This window comes from Biomphalaria glabrata, chromosome 1 (genome assembly GCF_947242115.1).
Source record: "Biomphalaria glabrata chromosome 1, xgBioGlab47.1, whole genome shotgun sequence".
NCBI classification, from domain to species: domain Eukaryota; kingdom Metazoa; phylum Mollusca; class Gastropoda; family Planorbidae; genus Biomphalaria; species Biomphalaria glabrata.
Genome location: NC_074711.1, coordinates 68,013,529 through 68,034,964, shown reverse-complemented (window position 1 = coordinate 68,034,964; position 21,436 = coordinate 68,013,529). Strand labels below are relative to the sequence as shown.

At 34.4% G+C, this 21,436-nt stretch overlaps 1 protein-coding gene across 2 annotated transcripts; it reads left to right on the top strand.

Moving 5' to 3' along the window:
• Window positions 1-601: 601 nt before the first annotated feature.
• Window positions 602-19,808, top strand: LOC106070815 (collagen alpha-5(VI) chain-like). 2 transcript variants are annotated; one of them, XM_056010147.1, is made up of 10 exons: window positions 602-860; window positions 2,720-2,759; window positions 5,862-6,126; window positions 7,178-7,273; window positions 13,295-13,497; window positions 14,099-14,125; window positions 14,306-14,493; window positions 15,276-15,503; window positions 16,408-16,549; window positions 17,908-19,808. In XM_056010147.1, the coding sequence occupies exons 1-10, from the start codon at window positions 822-824 to the stop codon at window positions 17,913-17,915; spliced, it is 1,236 nt and encodes a 411-aa protein (XP_055866122.1). In that variant the 5' UTR covers window positions 602-821; the 3' UTR covers window positions 17,916-19,808. The 2 variants fall into 2 exon arrangements, with proteins under 2 accessions (XP_055866122.1, XP_055866131.1); XM_056010156.1 differs by having other exon boundaries at window positions 604-860; window positions 15,276-15,494.
• Window positions 19,809-21,436: the final 1,628 nt, after the last annotated feature.

Here is a 21,436-nt window from a genome sequence, read left to right as displayed (position 1 = left end):
CCTGCCTGCCTCCCCCCCCCCAGTCGTCTGCAAGGATGTAATTATCTTCAAATCTGAAGGTACATCTGAAATACGTAAAACATTGTTCAAACATTTTATAAAGCTTTAATCTTTCTAAATGTTGAAACTATGTTATTTTTATTTTTTTACTTAGCATAATACCTTGCTACACAAATTAAAAATGGGTAGCTTTATGAGGATATTATCATATCCAACTTCGCTCTACCTTCGTTTTTTTGTCTCCTCATTCCAGACGAACCCCTTGACCGCCCACCACTAAATAGTTTGAATTATTTTAAGAATCCCGCCTCTAAATGGCTGTACTGATATCCAATACATTGTTTTTAAATGACGCCACAAATACCGAAGGCATTACATTAGATGATTAGGGCCTCCCAATAAATAATTTCTAAAAATAGGTTTCACTATCTTGGGGGCTTGCTCCGTTCGACTCGTTTTTTCATGCACAGTTACCTTTCGTGATCAGCATTTTGTGTATAATTAGAACGACATCAAGAGATTTAAAAACAAATCAGGAGCAAGTATGTAGGTCATGAGGGTGACACATGACGTCACACAGTGGATATAAAGAAGAGCCAAAAACAAAATAAACAGTAACCTAGCAAAACCCGGAACAGACGACGTGTGTAGAATCAGTTGACGAAGTGTTAGCTACAAAACAAGTTTTTGGACTTGACTGCTGGATAGTTTGTAAACTTCGTTGTTTCTTAATCGATTGAGTCAAACAGAACCTAAATCTAATATTTGCAAATAGCCTACTATTGGATTCATCACATTCGAGGATCACAGAGAAGTTGACCATGCGAAGAATAGTATTTAAACTTCTTCTGCTGACAATAGTAAGTACATTATTGTTAGTGTGTGTTTATCTTTTATTTATTCACTCATTTCTAAGCGCTTATAGAACTAGAAACATTTTATTTGGCCTTCGCCATGCCTGTTAATTACCGCTGCAGTCTATTTATATTTGTTTCCCAACCGTCACATGTGGTTAGAGGAGTACGATTCAAAAGAACTATTGAAGTCAAAGATGGCAGAGGAATTTAGGGCCCAGAAAATTGTTCTCTCTACCTTTTCCTCAATTTGATTGATCTAGATTTTATAGAGTTTCATTCCATTATGTATTTTGATTGAATTTAAGAGACCCTAATTGTGAAAGACGTGACCAAGGCACTTCATTACTCGGTCCTTTAGTGTCTCTATAAGCTTACAAGAATATATAGGAACAGGAATTTCATCAGGAACTTTAAACTGTACCAGTGTTTCTCAAATTGTGTTCCGCGGAACACCAGACCTGAATAGGTGTTCCACAAACCACTGCAATTATTAAATAGTAGTGCATCTTGTGAATTAATCTCATTAAAAAATAAGCAAAATATTCGCTAAATGCTCAGAATGTGTGAAGTGTTCCGCTAAATGCTCAGAATGTGTGAAGTGTTCCGCTAAATGCTCAGAATGTGTGAAGTGTTCCGTGCAGGAAAAAGATTGGGGAAACGTTGACCTATGCAATGTCAATGTCTTCTAGTCTAAAATACTTTAGAGAGTCGTTCATTGTAGTTCAAGTCTAAAATACTTTAGAGAGTGGTACATTGTAGTTCTAGTGTAAAATACTTTAGAGAGTCGTACATTGTAGTTCAAGTCTAAAATACTTTAGAGAGTCGTACATTGTAGTTCTAGTGTAAAATACTTTAGAGAGTCGTACATTGTAGTTCAAGTCTAAAATACTTTAGAGAGTGGTACATTGTAGTTCAAGTCTAAAATACTTTAGAGAGTGGTACATTGTAGTTCTAGTGTAAAATACTTTAGAGAGTCGTACATTGTAGTTCAAGTCTAAAATACTTTAGAGAGTGGTACATTGTAGTTCTAGTGTAAAATACTTTAGAGAGTGGTACATTGTAGTTCTAGTGTAAAATACTTTAGAGAGTCGTACATTGTAGTTCTAGTCTAAAATACTTTAGAGAGTCGTACATTGTAGTTCAAGTCTAAAATACTTTAGAGAGTCGTACATTGTAGTTCTAGTGTAAAATACTTTAGAGAGTGGTACATTGTAGTTCTAGTGTAAAATACTTTAGAGAGTGGTACATTGTAGTTCAAGTCTAAAATACTTTAGAGAGTCGTACATTGTAGTTCTAGTCTAAAATACTTTAGAGAGTCGTACATTGTAGTTCTAGTCTAAAATACTTTAGAGAGTCGTACATTGTAGTTCAAGTCTAAAATCGAATGTTGTTGTGCAGTATTTCACGATAAACTAAACAGTGGTGAGGATGTTTCATGGAACCTCAAGTTGCCAACTAAGTAGGCCCCTACACTATCTCAGTGCATGGAACCTCAAGTTGCCAACTAAGTACACTATCTCAGTGCGAGCCAGTTGAACTTTCTATCAAATCTCTCTTGCTTTACAATAAGTTCAAGGCTTAAAGTGAAAGTCTAATTCTTCTTGCAGATTGAAATTATTGTCTGCTCAAACGAAAGAGCTTACAACATTTGATTCTACAGTTCTAATAATGGTGCTGGTTCAATCCTTGTTGGCGAACTTTTATAGTTGATGATAATTGGACTTGATTGGATTTGAAAACAACATTATTTTATTTAAAGAATAAAGAAATACAAATTAGTGGCTCACTAAGATTTCTCTGAAATGTACCGCTCGTTATCTGCGTTATTATTTCACCTTAAAAGTAACACTTCTGCTCTACAGGTGTTCGTCAGCCAAGTCAGAAGCCAGAATGCCACTAAAGGTAGGAAATTGTTTGAATATTCAAATTAACTTCTGATAATAATTAATCCTACGATAAAGTCAGAATAAAGTGTTCTTATAGGACCTTTCACCAAAAACAAAATGGGGTGGGGATGAATATTCTATTCTGTTAGGCGCATCGAAACCTATTAATATTCAGACATACAAAGGTCATAACCTATAGATAATTTGACAACTAATGGTTTAAACTTATACACAGAAATCTAAAAATATAAGCCCAATCAAAAAGTGACCACCACGTTTTTTTTCTTAGAAAATAGCCAACATTTTGTGTTTATATTCATACGTCATTGTTCTTATCATCCATGGCACTAATGTTTTATTATGTTCCGTGACACTTATGTTTTATTTTCGTGACACCAATGTTTGGTGATGTTCCGTGACAGTAATGTTTCGTGATGTTATTAAAAAAGGATGACTAACAATATGCAGAGCCCTGATGACATATTGAATGACGCGTGTGACATTACCAATTAGACATATTGACACTAGACAAAGGTTCACAGAGACGGAGATTTGTCTGGTCTTCGATGAACTAGGTCACGTTTGCACGCTTCTTACTAAGAAACATCCTAGCGTTTGAATCGCTACTTGTCTGAAAAGTAAAATTGAATTTCGTAGTCCCGGAACGAAACATGAAAGACTTTAGTTTCGAATTATTTACTTGTTGATCCCCAACCCGCACCCGAGAACAAATCCTGGTAAATCGAATGTATTAATATACTCATCTTTCTTATAATGTTCCAATGATTGGTCTTTACATCTAGTAGTAGAAAACGGTGAGTCAAATGTTCCTGAACATTAATTGATGAAACTCTTCAATGAATGGGGCCTACATGCGGAAATACTGGAAGATGTCTAGTTTATTCAAGATACATACTTTCTTGTTCTCTAGCCAAATTTTAATTTAATTCTTGTTAAACTCTGAAGAATTATTAGAAATAATTAGAATTTTAGTGTTGCCAACGAGCTAGTAATCTTTTCCTCAACAATATAAATTAATTTTCAAATGTCCAAATTGTGAAAGCCGTTTTTTTTTTTTTTGAGAATCGCGTCCACCCACCTTTGCCCACTCAGATTCCACTCTGAAAGTGTGACTTGAATAGAGGCATTGTAAAAAGAAAAGAAAAAGAACGTAAATGTGCCAATTAATAATTTGTCATCAACTTAAACCTGTATCAAGTTGTCAGGATATCTCATTTTAGTCAATTGTAAAAACACTTAAAATCTACATTACAGATTTTAACCAAAAATGTTGAAAACTTGTAATACTTGAGATGTTAAACAAATTGGTGACGTTCTCATCACTAACATCACTATGACATCAGTATGACATCAGTATAGTAAAGTAAAGTTCCCCTTTCAGACATTGTGGTCTATAGGGCAGATGATGTAAAGGTCATCTGTGGCCTACGGTTAACGAGGGTGTCATGTGGCCAGAACAACGATCAACCGCCTTAACCAACTTATGTCATTAGAGCTGAGTGGAATCAGAGACGTCCAAAGATCCCGAAATTAAAAATCCCAGTCTTCACCAGGATTCGAACCCGGGACCCTCGGCTCGCAAGCCAAGCGCTTTACCGCTCAGCCACGGCGCTTCCATAACAACACTATAACATTCCTATAACATCACTTTTGTAACCTTTGTTCATATTTATCACTTGCAGAGGTCAGCAGAAAGTTGTATTCTTTTCTTGAACACCCAGAGCAACAACAAGTTTTTGTTTTCTAGTACATTGTGTTGATACCTTGACAGTCTGTTGCCCACTTGCCTTAGAAACTCAGAAAACCCACTCTACCATCGGGATCAAGTTAAAATTTGATGATCAAAAAGTGACGTCAACATTTCAAGCCTACATTTTGTGTTCTGGTTTTTCCTTGAAAGTCCCAATTTCTGGATAACTCGAATGACCTCTTTTAAGCCCGCTACCCCCCCCCCCCCACCTCCCACCACAATCTAGCTAAGCAAGTTTAATAAACCTATTTCCAGAATTAATTAAAAAAAAAAAAGCGTGGGTATAAAAGTTTATAATCTTCAACATTCTGACAAAGACAAGCACAAAATCTTTGCCCTACAAGAAGTTAACACTAAGAGCCTACACTTTAATCACTGTGTTCAAGTAGTCTTAGTTGTAGACTATAGTACTTCAGCTGGGGTGGAAGTCATTCAAACAACTTCAAACCCCTTTAAAGCCATCTGACTTTTGTTTATGTGTCCCACAAAACACTCTCCACTAACACTTGGACTCTAAGTATCTCTTGTTTTACTTGGTGTTCGGTCACTTCTGCCAAACAAATGTCTTACATGCACAATAAATTGCCATTGTATATGGTTGTATGAGATCTAATAGAACTTGTATTGCAATATAAGCGTACAAAAACAGAACAACAACTAAATCATATATAGATATATATCACATCTTTCATTAAGTAGCATATATTCCCCTTATTTCAAAATCAAACAAAATAATTGATCACCAACATTTAATTAACTAATTGTTTAATTATTTTAATAGATTCATGTCTTGTCAGATTCAATGAATTATTGTGCAAAGTTTTAACTTGATCCAACAATGGGAAATGGGAGAAAAATCATGTAAAATTATTTTTACCAGACAGAGTGAGTTGATGTAAGCTTTGTAATGACCTAAAGTTGACAAAGCTTCCCATGTTACTGCTTCATAATTTGGATGAACAGATCTAAAGTGTCTCTTTCTTTAGTTAATTTGATGTCATTGTTGTGTATGTTATAGACTTATTCAAACACTTCAACAAAATACCATGTCCGTCGTGTATAGCTTTAATATATTAACACAGGGAAGTAACTCAAACAGTACACATAGTTAGGATGTAAACACATTCCCACGACCAGTTACGAATAAATGTGAACAAAATAACTATAACTGATACATAAACACAATTACCATAATCAGGCATAATGTAATAAATACTCCACATCTTAACTAAAATGGACTGTCAAGATTCTCCTTTTCTGAACAATACAGAAAAAAAGAGATTCCTTATAATTGTTCACATATTGCTTTGTTTTGTAAACTAATACTGTTACTAAACTTTATTTCAGCATGGGCAAAGAAAAAAGCGGACATTTTCTTTCTGGCTGACTGTTCGGGCAGCATTTGGATTGTTGATTACCGGACGCAGCTTAAGTTTATAACGAATCTGGTGTCCGAGATGGACATAGGCCCGGACGCCACGCGCGTTGGCGTGGGGCTTTACAGTGAGACAATGACAGTGTACATTCCTCTCAACAATACGATGACCAAGGCTCAGCTGATGCAGGCCATAGAAGCGGCCCCGTTCTATGCGGGAAACGGCTACATCTCTAGGTAAGCCCTGACCTCATTCAATTAGTTCTCTTCTTCAAGAAGTGTATATGTATGCCTGTAGGGGACCAAATAAAGCTAGGACCCTTCCAATCGATTTGACCCACTCGAAAGATCTGACGGAAAGAAAAGAGAAAGTCTGTATAAAAAATATTTAGACATTAAAAAATCTAAAAAGAAAAAAAAAACATATTTTGATAAAAATAATTGATCGTGGAAAAACTTTGACTATTATTTCATGTTTTTAACAATTGTTTAACATAATATAGAAATGAGTGAGAAATCCACTTCAGAAGCCTAGTCTCTATTGTCTGACTTTCACTATAGTCTTCTGACATTCAATATAGGCTAATAAGGTTTTCTAACTTGGCTTATGCACCATACAACTGCGTACCACTATCCTAATAATAGAGATTATGTCACTTGAAACTCATGCCTTCTAGGGGCTGATTTGACAAAACAAGGAAAAAATGTTCATAAAAATAATCGTGTATTTTTAGTAAGGGGAATAATTGAAATACAACGTAAAATGGTGTTTAAATAGGTCGTAGTCATCAGCAGTTTGACCTAGGTTATAGATATGCAGACATGTGTATTTTGTTTATAATTGATTGTGAGAGGAGGGGGGCAACAATACGTTTATCTACGTCGTCATTTCACTAAACACTTATAAGATTATTTGAGGCCATAATGTCAATGAAATAAATAGATTGCCCACAATAGCCACAACGTATAAAACGATATCAAACCATAGTTATAGTATATTATTAAAACCTGTTCCATAGTAAAAGATTCTCACATCAATGTAGCCAAATAGACAGTGGCGTAGATAGGGTGGGGGAAGGAGGGGGAGAATTTGAAAATCCCCCTGCCCCCACTTGAGCGGGGCCCCCCAAATATTTTTCTTTTACATTAAAAATTAAATACTACGCAAAAATGCAAGGGCCAAAGAGGTCAAGCCCACCGGGCCCCCAAACGATAGAAAATTCCTAGCTACGCCCCTGAAGATATATAAATATATCTTTGCACTAATATGTGTTTCCTTTTATTACAGAGGTATAGATGGAATGCGAAGAGTGGGGCTGTCAACAGCTCTCAGGAGAACAGATGTTCCCCTTATCTCTGTACTGTTCACAGATGATGCAGCAAGGTAGGACAAAGTCTAATGTAGGACATGATTAATTAGGACAATGACTGAAGCCACACGCAGCAACTCCCCCATTCTACTAAAGAATAATTTTTTCCACGAAAATTGTGGTCTGTGGGAGATAGAACTTACGAGCGTTTGTTGGTGATTTCAAACTTTTGTTTTCGGCGAGTTTCACGATAACTTACATTTAGGTCTACCTCTGATCTGTCAAGTGAAGGTAATGCTATTAGTTGACTTAGAAGTTGGGTGGAACTTGTCGTTAAAATAGAGGGACAGTGTTCACTCACATTGCAATTGTTATAATTATTGAAGCGAGCGCTAAGTTGGCCTAAACCTTTACACCAATACACCTAGTTCATGTATTCGAATTCAGGGTAGCGATGTGTTAGTCTGTAAGTAAAGAACTAACCAATCAATCCATTAGCTCAAGTTCCCCTTTCAGACTTCTTCTTATCTTATCTTATCTTATCTTATATAATACAGACGTTACTTCAAAAAAGAAGATGATTACGTCCTACGCGTCATGCATTTAGTCATGCATATTAACCAATGACTTAAATTCTGCCAAGTCACTGGTTTTCCTGGCTAGCTCAGGCAACCCATTCCATGCTCTAATAGCACTATGGAAGAAGGAGTATTTGTACAAATTTGTCCTAGCACATGGAACGAGCAATGTGCCTTTATTTTTTGTGTCTTTCAGAGTATTTTATTAAATTTTGTTTTTGTATTTGGAGATTATGGTTCAGTGTTATATGTATAATTGCTACTTTACTTTTGAGTCTTCTGTCTTTCTGTTGCTAAATTTAGTGATTTTAGTAATGGTGTTACTCTAGTCAAATGTGAATATTCCTTTGTTATGAATCTCACTGCTCTATTTTGTGTTCCAGTTTCTTAATGTTTTCTTAAGTTGAGGGTCCCAAACGGAGGATGCATATTCTATTATTGGCCTAACCAAGATTAAATAACATTTTAGTTTTACGTTCTTATTTGATTTATAGAAGTTTCTTTTAATAAATCCTAATGCTTTGTTGGATTTTTTTATAGTTTCATCAATATATGGATTCCATGACTGTTTTTCATTTATTATAACACCTAGGTATTTTGCGTTTTTAGTCTGTGTTACTGGTTTGCCATGAATAAGATAAATGGAATTAATTTGTTTTAGTTTTTTTGTTACTCTTAACAACTGACATTTTTCTGGGTGGAAAGACATGCTCCAATTTGATTCCCATTTCTGTAATTCATCTAATTCTCTTTGTAAAATATCTGTGTCTTGTGTTGTTTTATTGTTCTATATATTATGCAATCGTCTGCAAATAATCTGACTTTTGTTCCTGAACTAATGCAATTTGGTAAATCATTTATGTAAATTAAAAATAGTAGTGGTCCCAAGACTGTTCCTTGTGGTACACCTGAGTTTACTGTTATCGGTGTTGATTTAGAGCCATTTATTGTTACAGTTTGTTCTCTCCCTATCAGAAAATCTTTAATCCACTGATGCAGTGGACCATTAATGCCAAAATATTTTAATTTTTTAAGCAAACTATGGTGGTGAACTTTGTCAAAAGCCTTGGAAATATCTAGTAAGATAGCATCTATTTGTTCACTATTATCTAAACCTTTTGAAAAATCATCAATTAGTCCTATTAGTTGTGTTTCACATGATCTTTATTTCCTAAAGCCATGTTGGTATGGGGTGAGGACATTATGTTTGTCTAAGTGGTTTCAGGTCCAGACGCTTTATTTGGTTTGGTGTTGGCTAATAGTTTTTGAATTCCATTTTCTTGTACTACTAAATCTTCTTTGTTGTCTACTTGGTTCAAATTCAGTAATATGTCTTTGTCTCCTGGGGCTGAGAATGCCGATGCAAAGTATTTGTTTAGGATGTTTGCTTTAGTTTCATTATCATTATGTATTATGTTATGTTCATCTTTTAATGGCGCTATGCCTGTTGTTTCCATTTTCTTAGACTTAATGTATGACCATAGGTTTTTGTTGTTATCTTTAGATATTACATTGTTTATGTGTTCACTATGCAGCTGTCTGCTTACTTTTTGGGTCTGGTGTTTAATTTTTATATACTTTTTGTAAACTCTTTCTGCCTTGGTTTCTTTCAATTTTCTATATAGGTTTTCCTTCTGTTTACAAAGCTTCTTTAGTCTATTAGACTTATCTAAGCAATATTGAACATTTTCATACAAGGTGAACAAAACTATTAATAGCCAGCTTGTTGGTGTATCCGGTGTACAAAGGAAATACCCGAACACACATTGCCGTAAGGCGCCGTCAGCTATAGGGTAACGTTTTTGTTTTCTTTGCATTTTTTATCACCACAGAATCCAATTTTCCTAACTGTTCCGTTTGTAGCAGAAAATAAATTCAAAACTTATTGAAAAACAAAATGGCTAAGTACTTGTAATAAAGCTTGCATAAAAAAACCCATAAAGAATTGTAGCATTTTTAATGGCAAAACATATTGTTCTTGACATTTTTTAGTTGAAATTGAAAATAAATTATCAAACTGATTATAACCTCCCTTTCATTGCGGTTAAAAAACAACAACATTAAGACACATAAAACAAAACATATTGATGATTGATGCTGCTATGGAGTAGAGATAGATAATGAAACAGTCACAAGAACTAAACCTACTTGCTAGTTTCTCAAGACTTATTTCAGATAGTAGTATGGAACATACTTAATCGACACTTAATGAACAGAGGCCATAGTTGTAATCAACTCTACCGAGACTAATTTGGATAGTGGCTATAGCTGTTGTCTATTTGATCGAGACTTATTTGGATAGTGGCTATAGTTGTAATCTACTCTCTCGAGACTAATTTGGAGAAACTCAAAAATTACGACTTCAACATTTCACTTTGTCATTAACCACTAGCACACCTTCTTGATGACGTCATGACACGCGACCCATAGTTGTTCCTTTGATATCCTTTCAACTCTAAGTGATCAACTTGATCGCGACCTTGCTATTTCCACTTCAGCCTTATGTTCACCCGTGTACAATATCTGTGTGTGCAGTCTTATTGGTCTTTCCATCAATAAACGGATGTAAACAAACTGCGTTTTTATGAATGCAGTCAAGCCTTTTATTTTCACCCCACCTTGTTCCATTGGAATGCTTGGTAACTGTGTCTTTCATTTTAATTGAAAATGGGAACTTTCCGAACACTTTGGAAAGTTTTAAATCCAACCTACCCGGAAACGAATAGCGAGACGCTTTGGAGATCCTTTTATTTTATTCATTACCTGACCTTTATTTTGGAGCAGTCTGCAATAGATCCTAGACATGGGCGTAACCAGGATTTTTTGCGCGGGGAGGGGGGGTTGGGGGGATTTTTTTCTCTGCCCCCAGCCATATATATATGTGTGTGTGTGTGTGTGTCTGTGCGTGTACATAATTAATCTTTATTACATTCTGAACCTTCATTCTTTCGGAACACGTTTATTGTACCCTAGAATAGGTTCTTCCTGAAGTTAGTGGAAAAATTGTAGACTCCCCGCCCTTGCCAGCAAGGGGGTCTGGGAGAACGCTATGAGGTTCCCCAGCGGTGTTCGGGGCGGAGCCCCGCCGCCAAACACCATTTCCGGTATTGAAAGCCAACAAATTGCATGACTGAATGCATGACGCGTAGGACGTAATCATCATCTTTTTTTGAAGTAACGTCTGTATTATATAAGATAAGAAGAAGATTATCCTGCTATTAAAAAGTTTTATTTCAAAAACCTAATCTGCTATTCTTACTTACTTAGATCCTCAGTCGCCGTTCGGCGCATTGGGCGGCAGGCTGCTTCGACAAAAATCTGTCACTGGCAATGTCTGAAACCTCTTCCCACCTGCTCTGAGGTCCTCCATGAAAGTGTGGCACCAAGTTATACTAGGATTTCCCTGTTTGCGCATTCCTCGTAATGGCCTCTATGTCATCGCAACTCTTATTGTGCGTAATTCATTTTGTCGGAGAACATGTACTGCAAACCTCATGCGACGCTCTGTCACAACCTTAATAAGGGGTCGACTCATAGGATTTCCTTGATTTAGACCCGATCTCTATAACTGACTCCTAAAATCCGTCTTAGCCACTTAGTTGTGCCACATTTAGTCTTTTTCAAATTTTGGCAGATGACTATTCACTGCACTTTATTAATGGAGCCCAGCCACTGGTAGAAATTTATAACCTTTCTTGGCTACGTTCTTGAAATTAGGTGACTGTAGTTTGCTTTAGATTTTATATCGAAAAGGGAAGTTTTATCGTCAAAATAATCAGTTGGGGGGTTTAAACTAAAATATCTCTGGAGGTTTTTTTTTAGCAAATTCAAAACCTCTTTAGCTCATAGAATTTTGTGAATTTAGTTTGCTTTAGAATAAATTTTGAAGAGGGACGTTTTCAACCTCAAAACTGTCTGTAGGGGGATTTAAAACTCAAAACCATCTAGAGGGGTTTTAAAAAAGCCCTCTGGAGGATAAGGTTTATTTTTTTAGCTTCAAACACCGCTAAAGGAGGTTTAAACTCAAACGCTCTTTGGCTACGCTCATAGAATTTTGAGTGTGTAATTTGCTTTTTTTTATATTGAAGAGGTGGTTTTTAGCTGCAAACCCCGCTGGAGGGGAGTTTAAACACAAAACCCCTCTTGGCTACGCTCATAGAATCTGGTGACTGATTTATGGATAGTCTTATATCGAAGAGGGGAATTTATCGAAAATTTAGGAGGGGGTTTTAAAATCAAAACCCCCCTTAGCTCTTGGAATTTGGGAATTGTAGTTTACATTTTTTTTAAAATAGAAAATGGGGATGTAACTGCAAAACCGTCTTGTTGGGGTTTTTAAACTCAAAACCCCCTTAGCTGCGCTGGGGCAAGTGATAGTTTAGTATTAAAATCTCTCCTAAAATAAACAAAATCAAAGCAAAAAATCACTCACTAAATTCCACCCCTTCCCCCGGGGGGATTTCATTTCGGGGGGGGGGGGTTTCTGGCTACGCCCATGAACCTAGATCTAGGTGTGCTAAGACATGTACCTAATATGATTGTTATATATATATATACATAAATCTTAATCTTATGTAACGGAACTGAATTCATCCGCTTCTCAAATAGGATTTGAAAGACTGTATCTAATTCTAAATTAAAGGGAATACAGAAGTTTATGTTTATTGCAATAGGATTCTACTCATCTGTGTTTGTTGTCCCGTCTGGGACATAGACCACAAACCAGCTTCCTCCAGGCGTCTCGGTCCTAGGAGAATCCTCCCAACTGTCACCCACTTTTTGCCTCATCTTCTTGGCCTCTGCATCCTAATCTCGGCGCATTTTTCTGTGCCATCCATCTTCCTTTTTCCTTGGAAGGTTTCAGTTGTGGGCTTGTCTTGTGAGAGCTTGTCTTGTGAGAGCTTGTCTTGTGAGAGCTTGTCTTGTGAGAGCTTGTCTTGTGAGAGCTTGTCTTGTCATGTTGAATGCAGGCTTGGGAAGAGCGTGACCTTTCTGTGGCCAGGATTTCTTCTTCAATGGGCAGCTGCTTTACCCTTCGCCGCAGTTCCTCATTAGTGATTTTCTCTGACCAGCGGACCATAAGAATCTTTCTGATGCGGGTATTGATGAAAACCTAGATTTTTTTTTTTCATAGTGGTGACGGTGGTTCTTCAGGTCTCTGCTTCTTAAAGTAGAAGGGGGTAAATAAGAGCTAAAGAGCCTGATCTTTGTAGTGGTGCTTATTTGGCTGGATCCCAAGATGAGTTAAACGTTACCTTTTAAAGAAATAGCCGTAGATGTAATTTATCACATCTGGTAGACCTATTTCTCATTTGGCCAAAATGCTTAACAGAAATCCGTTTAGTTATGAGAAACGAGGATGTAAGAACTTAAAACTAGCCCTACCACGTAGTCTTGGAAGTATTGATGGATAGTAGCCTTTTTTTATGTTCAAGTCAAATGTTGTTGTTTTTTAATATTTTATGATTAGCAATACGTTTGTTTAATTCTTTTGTTTTTATTTCTCTTCACTTAAAGACATCTCCAGTTCGCTATGGACAACGCAACTCTGGCCAAGAAAGAAGGTATCACAATGTTCACTGTCTCAGTTGGAAGAAATGTTGGCAGAAACGAGCTGAGGTTGTACTCCAGTGACCCTTATGAAAACTACATATTTGAAATAGATAACTTCAATTCCTTTGACACTATCCGATCATCCTTGTCCAGCAGTGTATCACAAGGTAAGAAGCATGGTTTCAGTTTCTAATTGTTGTTGACCATTCCAGTTCTAGGACTCGTCCATTATTGCTCACTATTCTTATTATTATGTAAATAGACCCCGGTTGGACAACTGCTTTGACTGCATCAAATTTGGAAAATAAGCAGGTTGCTACTGAGTTTGCATGGTCATGTGAAAAACTATACTTTGTCCTTGGTTATACCGGGTGTATTGTTTTATCATCATGGCCAGAAAATCGTATAGTTTTCAATATTATTGAACAGAAACAGCTATTGAGGATTCGCATAATAAATTGTTAACATATTTATCTGCTCTTCTTTTTAAAATTATATTTTTAAGATAGTTTTTTCTAGCAATTCATTAAAGTAATAAATAGTAAAAAAAAAAAAGACAGCAATGTTGGGGCAATTATAGCATAGAAACATAACGTTTTGAAGATCGACAGATAATACAGAAAACATTTTGATTTTGAATGGATATGTAATTAGACTAGCACTTACTTACTATAGAATATGTTAACACTGACTTTTATATTTATATGGTCAATGTGTTCATTCTTTTGTAACTAATTTATTTACAATTTGCTTTTATTCTCTTTTCAGTTGAACATGTGTTGAATGACAAGGGAAGTAAGTATACTACTTAATGAAAGTTGCTGTTCTTGATTTAATGTTTTCAAATCTAATTGGCTTACACATTGTTCTTTATAGTTTTTTCAAAGTCTTATGATTGAAAAAAAAAAGTATCTAAACATTAAAACTTTAAATGAGTTCACAATGTCTCAGCAATTCTTTGAATTGTATTCCTAGCATGTGGTGAGAACACTCATATGGATGTACTGTTTCTGTATGATGAGTATGCACATGGAAAATTGGCCTCTGGCAAGATTAAGAGATTCCTGCAGAACTTCTCTGAAGACCTGAGCATTAATACTGGGAATGTTAGAGTTGGAGTTGTGTCAAAGACTTGTCACGAGGGAGAAATCACATTTATCCAGGTAGGACATCCTCAGAATGCAAATTAAAAAAAATATACTAATCAATATAATGATTTCTGAATGTTATAAAAGTCCATCAAATATTCAATATGTTCTTGTTGTACTTTAACATAACGAAAACCATGTTATATCTAAAGCTTTATTACACTGAATGACAAACAACTACACACATAGTAGAGATCACAACATGAAATAGGGTCAGTACACAGTCTAACAAATGTAAACAAACACTAGGTGTGACAATCCATAAACAAATTCACGACACTTCTGAAAAAAAAAATCTTTTAATTTAGAATACAAGTCAATACACTTGAAATGTATGCCTAGAAAAAAAAGTAAAGTTTTCCTTTTCAGACTTATAGGCAGATGATGTTAAGGTCATCTGTTTCTTTGGACAATCATTAATGAGCAGGGTGTCTTGTGGCTAGCACAACAACCAACCGACTTTACTTTCCCCAACTAAAGTTGGGTACCCATATGAGTTGGGTGGACTCAGGGACACCCAAAACATTATGAAATTAAAAAATGTCGGCCTAACAATTAGGAAATAAATTTTACTTTATTAAGTTATTGATTATAAAAAAACTTCTATTTGTAATAATATTTGTCTTGTAGTCATTCTGTTTAAACTGTTAAAACAGCATTCAATATTACATTTCTTTAGAGAATCAAATAGTTTCAATATTGTTTGTATTTATTGAAATTTGTATTACAAATATTATTTGAAATATTGTTCCGAAATTCATTTCTAAACAAAATGTTTTAAATGTTGTTTTTTTCAGCATTTGAAGCGAGAAAGTTTTATTCAAAAGTTAAATGAAGATAATGGACCAGACATTAGCACATTGCTTAAGCACATCAGACGATATTTTTTTGTTGACACTGAGTATGGGGCTCGAGATTTTGCCAAGAGAAGACTTGTGGCATTCCTACATGGAGACATCAGCAATAATAGGGAAATCATCAATGAGTTTTTGAGAGCAAAATTTCAATTAATAGAGGTACATATTGTAGGCATACTTTTTAACTTTTACCAACTTCAGATACATCTTAAATGAAGAATATTTTAGTATAGAGTAAACAATTTTTTATGATATATTTTGTTTGTTTTTATAAGTTTTGGATTTTCATTTAGAGTATTATGTCCTAGTCAAAATGGCTGGGTTTGGAAGTGGGCAGGGTTCAAAGTGCTTACGACATGACCAGGATGTCATCTTTTGACATACCTTTCTATTGTAAACCTTGAATGTAGCAGTTCTAGCTTATAATGATGTACAGTCGAATCTAGTTAATCAAACCACATCGAGATATTATCGTTTGTTCCTAATAACATGCTGGTCTGATCTACTAGACCCCTTTAATTCACCGGATTCAACTCTAAATATCCTAAAATAAATCAGGCCTATGTTTGGACATTGAACAAAAATCATGACCATCACATAATTTATTGTTGTTGTTAAAGTTTTGAATTCTAATTGAAAACCGTTACAAGAAATTGAGCTGAAATGGTTAGTTGAAACAAAATGTGTGTGTACAGGTATTATGAAGAGATTACATTACAGTAGGCCTTCCTTAACTTAGCTTGTGATGGTGTGGTGTGAGATCCTGCTCTGTTTTTTATTCTCTGACCTTCTATAAAAATAAAATGAGCTGAGTAAAGCAATCACAATGATAATCGGCTTTGAAAGTTAATTTCGCATTTGCTAAACTGTTTATATTAGTCCAATTTTTTCCTCTTAAAAACTGGTAAAAGTGTTGGCACATGTTCTAAAAGATTGTATTACATATGGAACTCAAAATACATTGTCAAAAAATTATTGTGAAGAAGATTACTGGCATATTTTATTTGTATATATTGTATAGTTTGTTGTAGTCAAAAGATTCAAAGATATTTCTGTATTTTTTACCTTTCAGGTGTTCATTGTAAATTTAAACACTGATTACAACAAAGCAACTCTAGAGAGAATAGCTTCAGGCTCAGACCATGTCTTGTATTTGAGCTCTGCTGATGATTTATTAAAACATAAAAAAGAATTTCTTGGAATGTTTTGTAAAGGTAATAGTCACATTTTTCTTTTCATGTACCAAATATGACTCTAAACAATAAACTTTTTTTTTTGCACACAAATGTATAAAGATTTAATTATATATTATAAAAGCTAGAAAACAAAAAAAAAACAAAAAAATAATTTCACTGACAGAATTTTTGTACCAACATTAATTAATTATTAATTTTAGATTGCTTCATTTTAGAAGTATAACATATAAGCAGATTTAGTCCATACATAATACTATGGGCTAATGAATTTTTGACCCAGAGAGCTCAGAGGGTTAGGGTAAACAATGTTATATCTAATGAACGCATAGTTAACACAGGGGCGCCCCAGGGGGCTGTAACATCGCCATTGTGGTTCATTTTGTACACCAATGATTTTCAATCCGATAGTTCTTGTTGCTCCTTCACAAAATTCGCTGATGATGCGGCTCTTCTTGCCCTGCTCTCAGAGAGCTCAGACGTAAATGAGTATTTCAAAGAACTAGAACACATTGAGGAATACTGTAAAGATAATTTTTTATTATTAAATGTAAAAAAAACCAAAGAAATGATAATCGATTTTCGTAGGGACAAGAAGGGAAATGATATTGTTTCTGTAGCTGGAGAGACTATTGAAATTGTGCAAACCTTTAAATACCTTGGTACTATCCTAGATAATAAACTAAATTTTACTGCAAATACTGATTATATCAGCAAAAAAGGGCAGCAAAGATTACGACTACTAAGAAAACTGTCCTCGTTTAATGTTAGCGAAAAGGTCTTGGCTATGTTTTATCACGCTCACATCTGCAATATTTTAAGTTTCAATATCACTGCCTGGTATGGCAATCTGAGCATTAAAAATAGGAATAAACTTTATAGAATCCTAAATGCTGCTGGCAAAATCATTGGCAAAAAACAAACCCCATTTGGTCAGTTGTTTGAGACAAACATCTATAAAAAAGCTAACAAGATCCTCGAAATAAAGAATCACCCTTTGTGTCAGGATTTTGTGATTTTACCATCACAAAAGAGATACAAGACACCGATAGCAAAGACAAACAGACACAAACACTCTTTTGTTCCCCTGGCAATCAAATCATTAAATAAGAACAATCTGGTATAAACTTTGTCACATGTAAATTATGAGTGAGTCTGGTGTGAATGTACACTTTGGTTTCTTATAGTTATAATGTTTTTTGTTTGGTGTAATGCACAAATTGTAAGACAAATTTCCTTACGGATAATAAAGATTATTATTATTATTATTATTATTATTATTATTATTATTATTATTATTATTATTATTATTATTATTATTATTATTATATAAACATATATTAACAAAACCTTTTTTATTTTAAATCTTTTTGTTTCAGATGTGTAACACTAGGAGTTACAAAACACACACGCTAAACAAACTTAAAAGTTTGAAAACATTGGGACAAGATGTTTGATACTCATGTTCACATACAGATAACGTATCTCATCCATTCTACCCGTTCACAGTTTTTCAAGCAATTCATTTGCTCAGGAAAAACTAAGCTAATGAAAAAAACCCAGAAAGAATGGAAATGCTTGAGTCAGTCATTTGGAATGCAACCCAGCAAGAAACTCACATTTACCTCATGATCATTGATTGGATTTACCCCTCTAACATTCCATGATAATTTGTTATTTAATTGTTGTTGATGATATACTCATTTTTTTTTTTAATATAGATTGGCTCCCATATGTTTATTTTCATAGTTTTTTTTTAAATATACATATATATATATAGGCCTATAAATTTGACAAAACTGATGTGTAGAGATTTAGTTCACTGTTAGTTTGAAATAAATTCATTAAATAAATAAATGTGTCTACAACAAAGTATATTTTTTTTCTTTTTTAAGTTATCAAGTTTTATATTTAACTTACAGTTTTATAGAAAAACAAAAGGTTTTACGTTTAGCAAGATAAATTCTAAAAATAAATGTTTACTAATCTAATAGAATTGTGACCCCACACTTTTTGTTGTTTGATAGTATTAGCATTCTTGTTGTTTTGCTGTGTACAGTAGATTGAGTTCAAATCCTAGATGTAGCTCTCTAGTCATAGATGTAGCTCTTGTCATAGATGTAGCTCTCTAGTCATAGATCTAGGTTTCTATCCATCTCTAATATATTTGAATGCTTTTTGCATAGAATCATGAATGTAATGTTTTCAATTTAACAATGATGTTACCTACTGTTTTAAACCAATCCAATACAACTTTTGTGCCTATTAGTGGAATTGATGAAACCAAATTTGAAAAAAAATTTATGTTACAATATACACAAAAAAACAACATTTGCATTTATAAAAAGACAAGAAAGCATTAGATACTTGAAGGGAGTGTCATTATTTTATTACTTTAATGCTCAGAAAACAAACAGTAGAATACATGTGATTTTGTTTTTATTTAGAGTCTGATCTGATTGTATGAATTTCTTTATTAAAAGCACTTCCCAAAAGATCCTAGATGTGTATTGAATGATTTATAATAAATAATTAAAGGTTTGCTACTGATATTTATACTATATAGGTAGGCCTATGCTTAGGTTTGATAAGTTCACAGACACAAAAATGTGTCCCTTTAAATTGAGTAAACCTTAAGAAATGTTTATTATTGCACCTAAGAAAGATAATTCAGCAAATAATATAAAGTAGCATTACTTTTAACAATAGCTTCCCTTGCGTTTCGGTGTTCTGAACTATAAGGAGCCTGTTATTAAGTTGCCTCCCTGCATATATTTTTTTAAACTACAATGACATACTGTAAGTCTTTTTTTTGTTTTTGTTTTTAATTTTAATATATTCATGCTTCTTTATTTCAAATGAGCTAAAATATAGCCGCATAATATTCTAGTTTATAATATTTCATTGTTGCAACGCACAGATGCATTTTCTACAATTAGGTTTGGTCATTGTAAATCCCTAAACAAAACCTACAATGAGGTCGATTTATATCTTTTACACACTTTCTAATCACAACATTCTTCCCTATCCACTTGGTGTGCTCTGGAAGATATCCTTTAATTTCTTGGTTGGTAAAATATCCTCTATTTGTAAACTGAAACTATTTTTCTTTTACTTTTTTTTTGTTCGAAATGTTTGTTTATTTATTTAGTTAGTATTTTGAGAATGACTCGGACATTCTAGAAGTAGTATTCATTACGTTCAAATATTTATTTTTAAAAATACGATTTGGCATGATTGTGTTTTGTCTAATGGCCGCAATATAATCGATTTCAACTAACATGAATTTGTTTTTTATGTGTTGACTTCCAATGTACTCGTCAATGTCAAGTATGTATTGGTCAGCTATTAAAGCTAATATATCATTATTACTCATTTTAGGGTGGTCCCTATACGTGCTATTTATACAGAATACACATGATGGAGTATTCAGTTCATATTGAAAGTGACATTGTCGGCGTCTACACTTTTCTGATTGGGAACTTTTAGATATAACAAGCAAACCCCTGTGCAGTACAAAGACAATAAGACTATGTGAAATACAATGCTAAGTAGACTGTGCAGTACAAAGACAATAAGACTATGTGAAATACAATGCTAAGTAGACTGTGCAGTACAAAGACAATAAGACTATGTGAAATACAATGCTAAGTAGACTGTGCAGTACAAAGACAATAAGACAATGTGAAATACAATGCTAAGTAGACTGTGCAGTACAAAGACAATAAGACTATGTGAAATACAATGCTAAGTAGACTGTGCAGTACAAAGACAATAAGACTATGTGAAATACAATGCTAAGTAGACTGTGCAGTACAAAGACAATAAGACAATGTGAAATACAATGCTAAGTAGACTGTGTAGTACAAAGACCAAACTACAGATCGTTCATCGTCTTTTTACTCCTTAGCTCTCCCCTCTCCAAATGAGTTGACCTGCACGTATTCTTTGGTCATAAACTATAGAAGACGATTTCCATGTGTCACTGAATCACCATCCTGCAGTCAGCCACTTTGCGAAGGCCTAGAGTAAATGCCCCTAGATATACAGTCATGTTGTAAGTGAGCTCTAGGTCTACAGAGTTAAAGATTGGCCTCGTTCTCGTGGTCAATAGATAGAATAAGTAGGGTTTGGTAATGTAGACACGTGCAGACGATAAAAGAGAGACGTGAGAGAGAAAGAGAGAGAGAGAGAGAGAGGAGAGAATGCAGTTGAAAGACTAAAAACAAACCACGTAGCTTTCTGTAAGCCAATAGAACTATTTATTCTGAGCAATGAGCAAAAGACATCTACACCAGAAAAAAAAAAGGTTTAACATGTTGAAAAGAAAAATCATGTCTAAAAAAAAAAGAATAAGAAAACAAGGAAGTTGTCTCTATTGATTTATTGTTCCTTAAGAAACGTTCCAAGACTTCCATATGAAATAAAAAAAAACAACGAGCCAATACCACATATAAGGTTAGCTATGTATAACAGTGGGAGCTGTCATATTGCAATGTGATGTTTATAGTGTGAAAAATACGGTTTTAAAAACGATTATCCTTTTATCGTATGAAATTGTATCAATTATTTTGAATTAATCATGTTATACATTTTTTAGATCTTGACTACCAATAATAAATTTTTACGAATTGAAATATTTTTTATTAATGTTTTTGTTTAGCGCAGTTTTCATGCTTCGTGCATTAGTTCAGATTTGAAGCTTTATCAAACTTTACATAACAACAGGTACGAGTACGAATTGATACCCATCATTTGGCATTCATGGTGTGGGCCAGGGGCGGACTGGCTATATGGGCATTCGGGCAAATGCCCGGTGGGCAGGTACCCAAATGGGCCGGTAAGGCCATCGAAATGGCCGCATGAATGCCTCTGTGACACGTATTTAATTGTTAAAGGTTTTATATT

Coding starts and splice junctions, on each gene's coding strand:
- LOC106070815 (XM_056010147.1), top strand. CDS start 822: ATGCGAAGAATAGTATTTAAACTTCTTCTGCTGACAATA. Junction 13,498..14,098: donor GTCCAGCAGTGTATCACAAG/GTAAGAAGCATG, acceptor TTCTCTTTTCAG/TTGAACATGTGTTGAATGAC. Junction 14,126..14,305: donor TGTGTTGAATGACAAGGGAA/GTAAGTATACTA, acceptor TTGTATTCCTAG/CATGTGGTGAGAACACTCAT.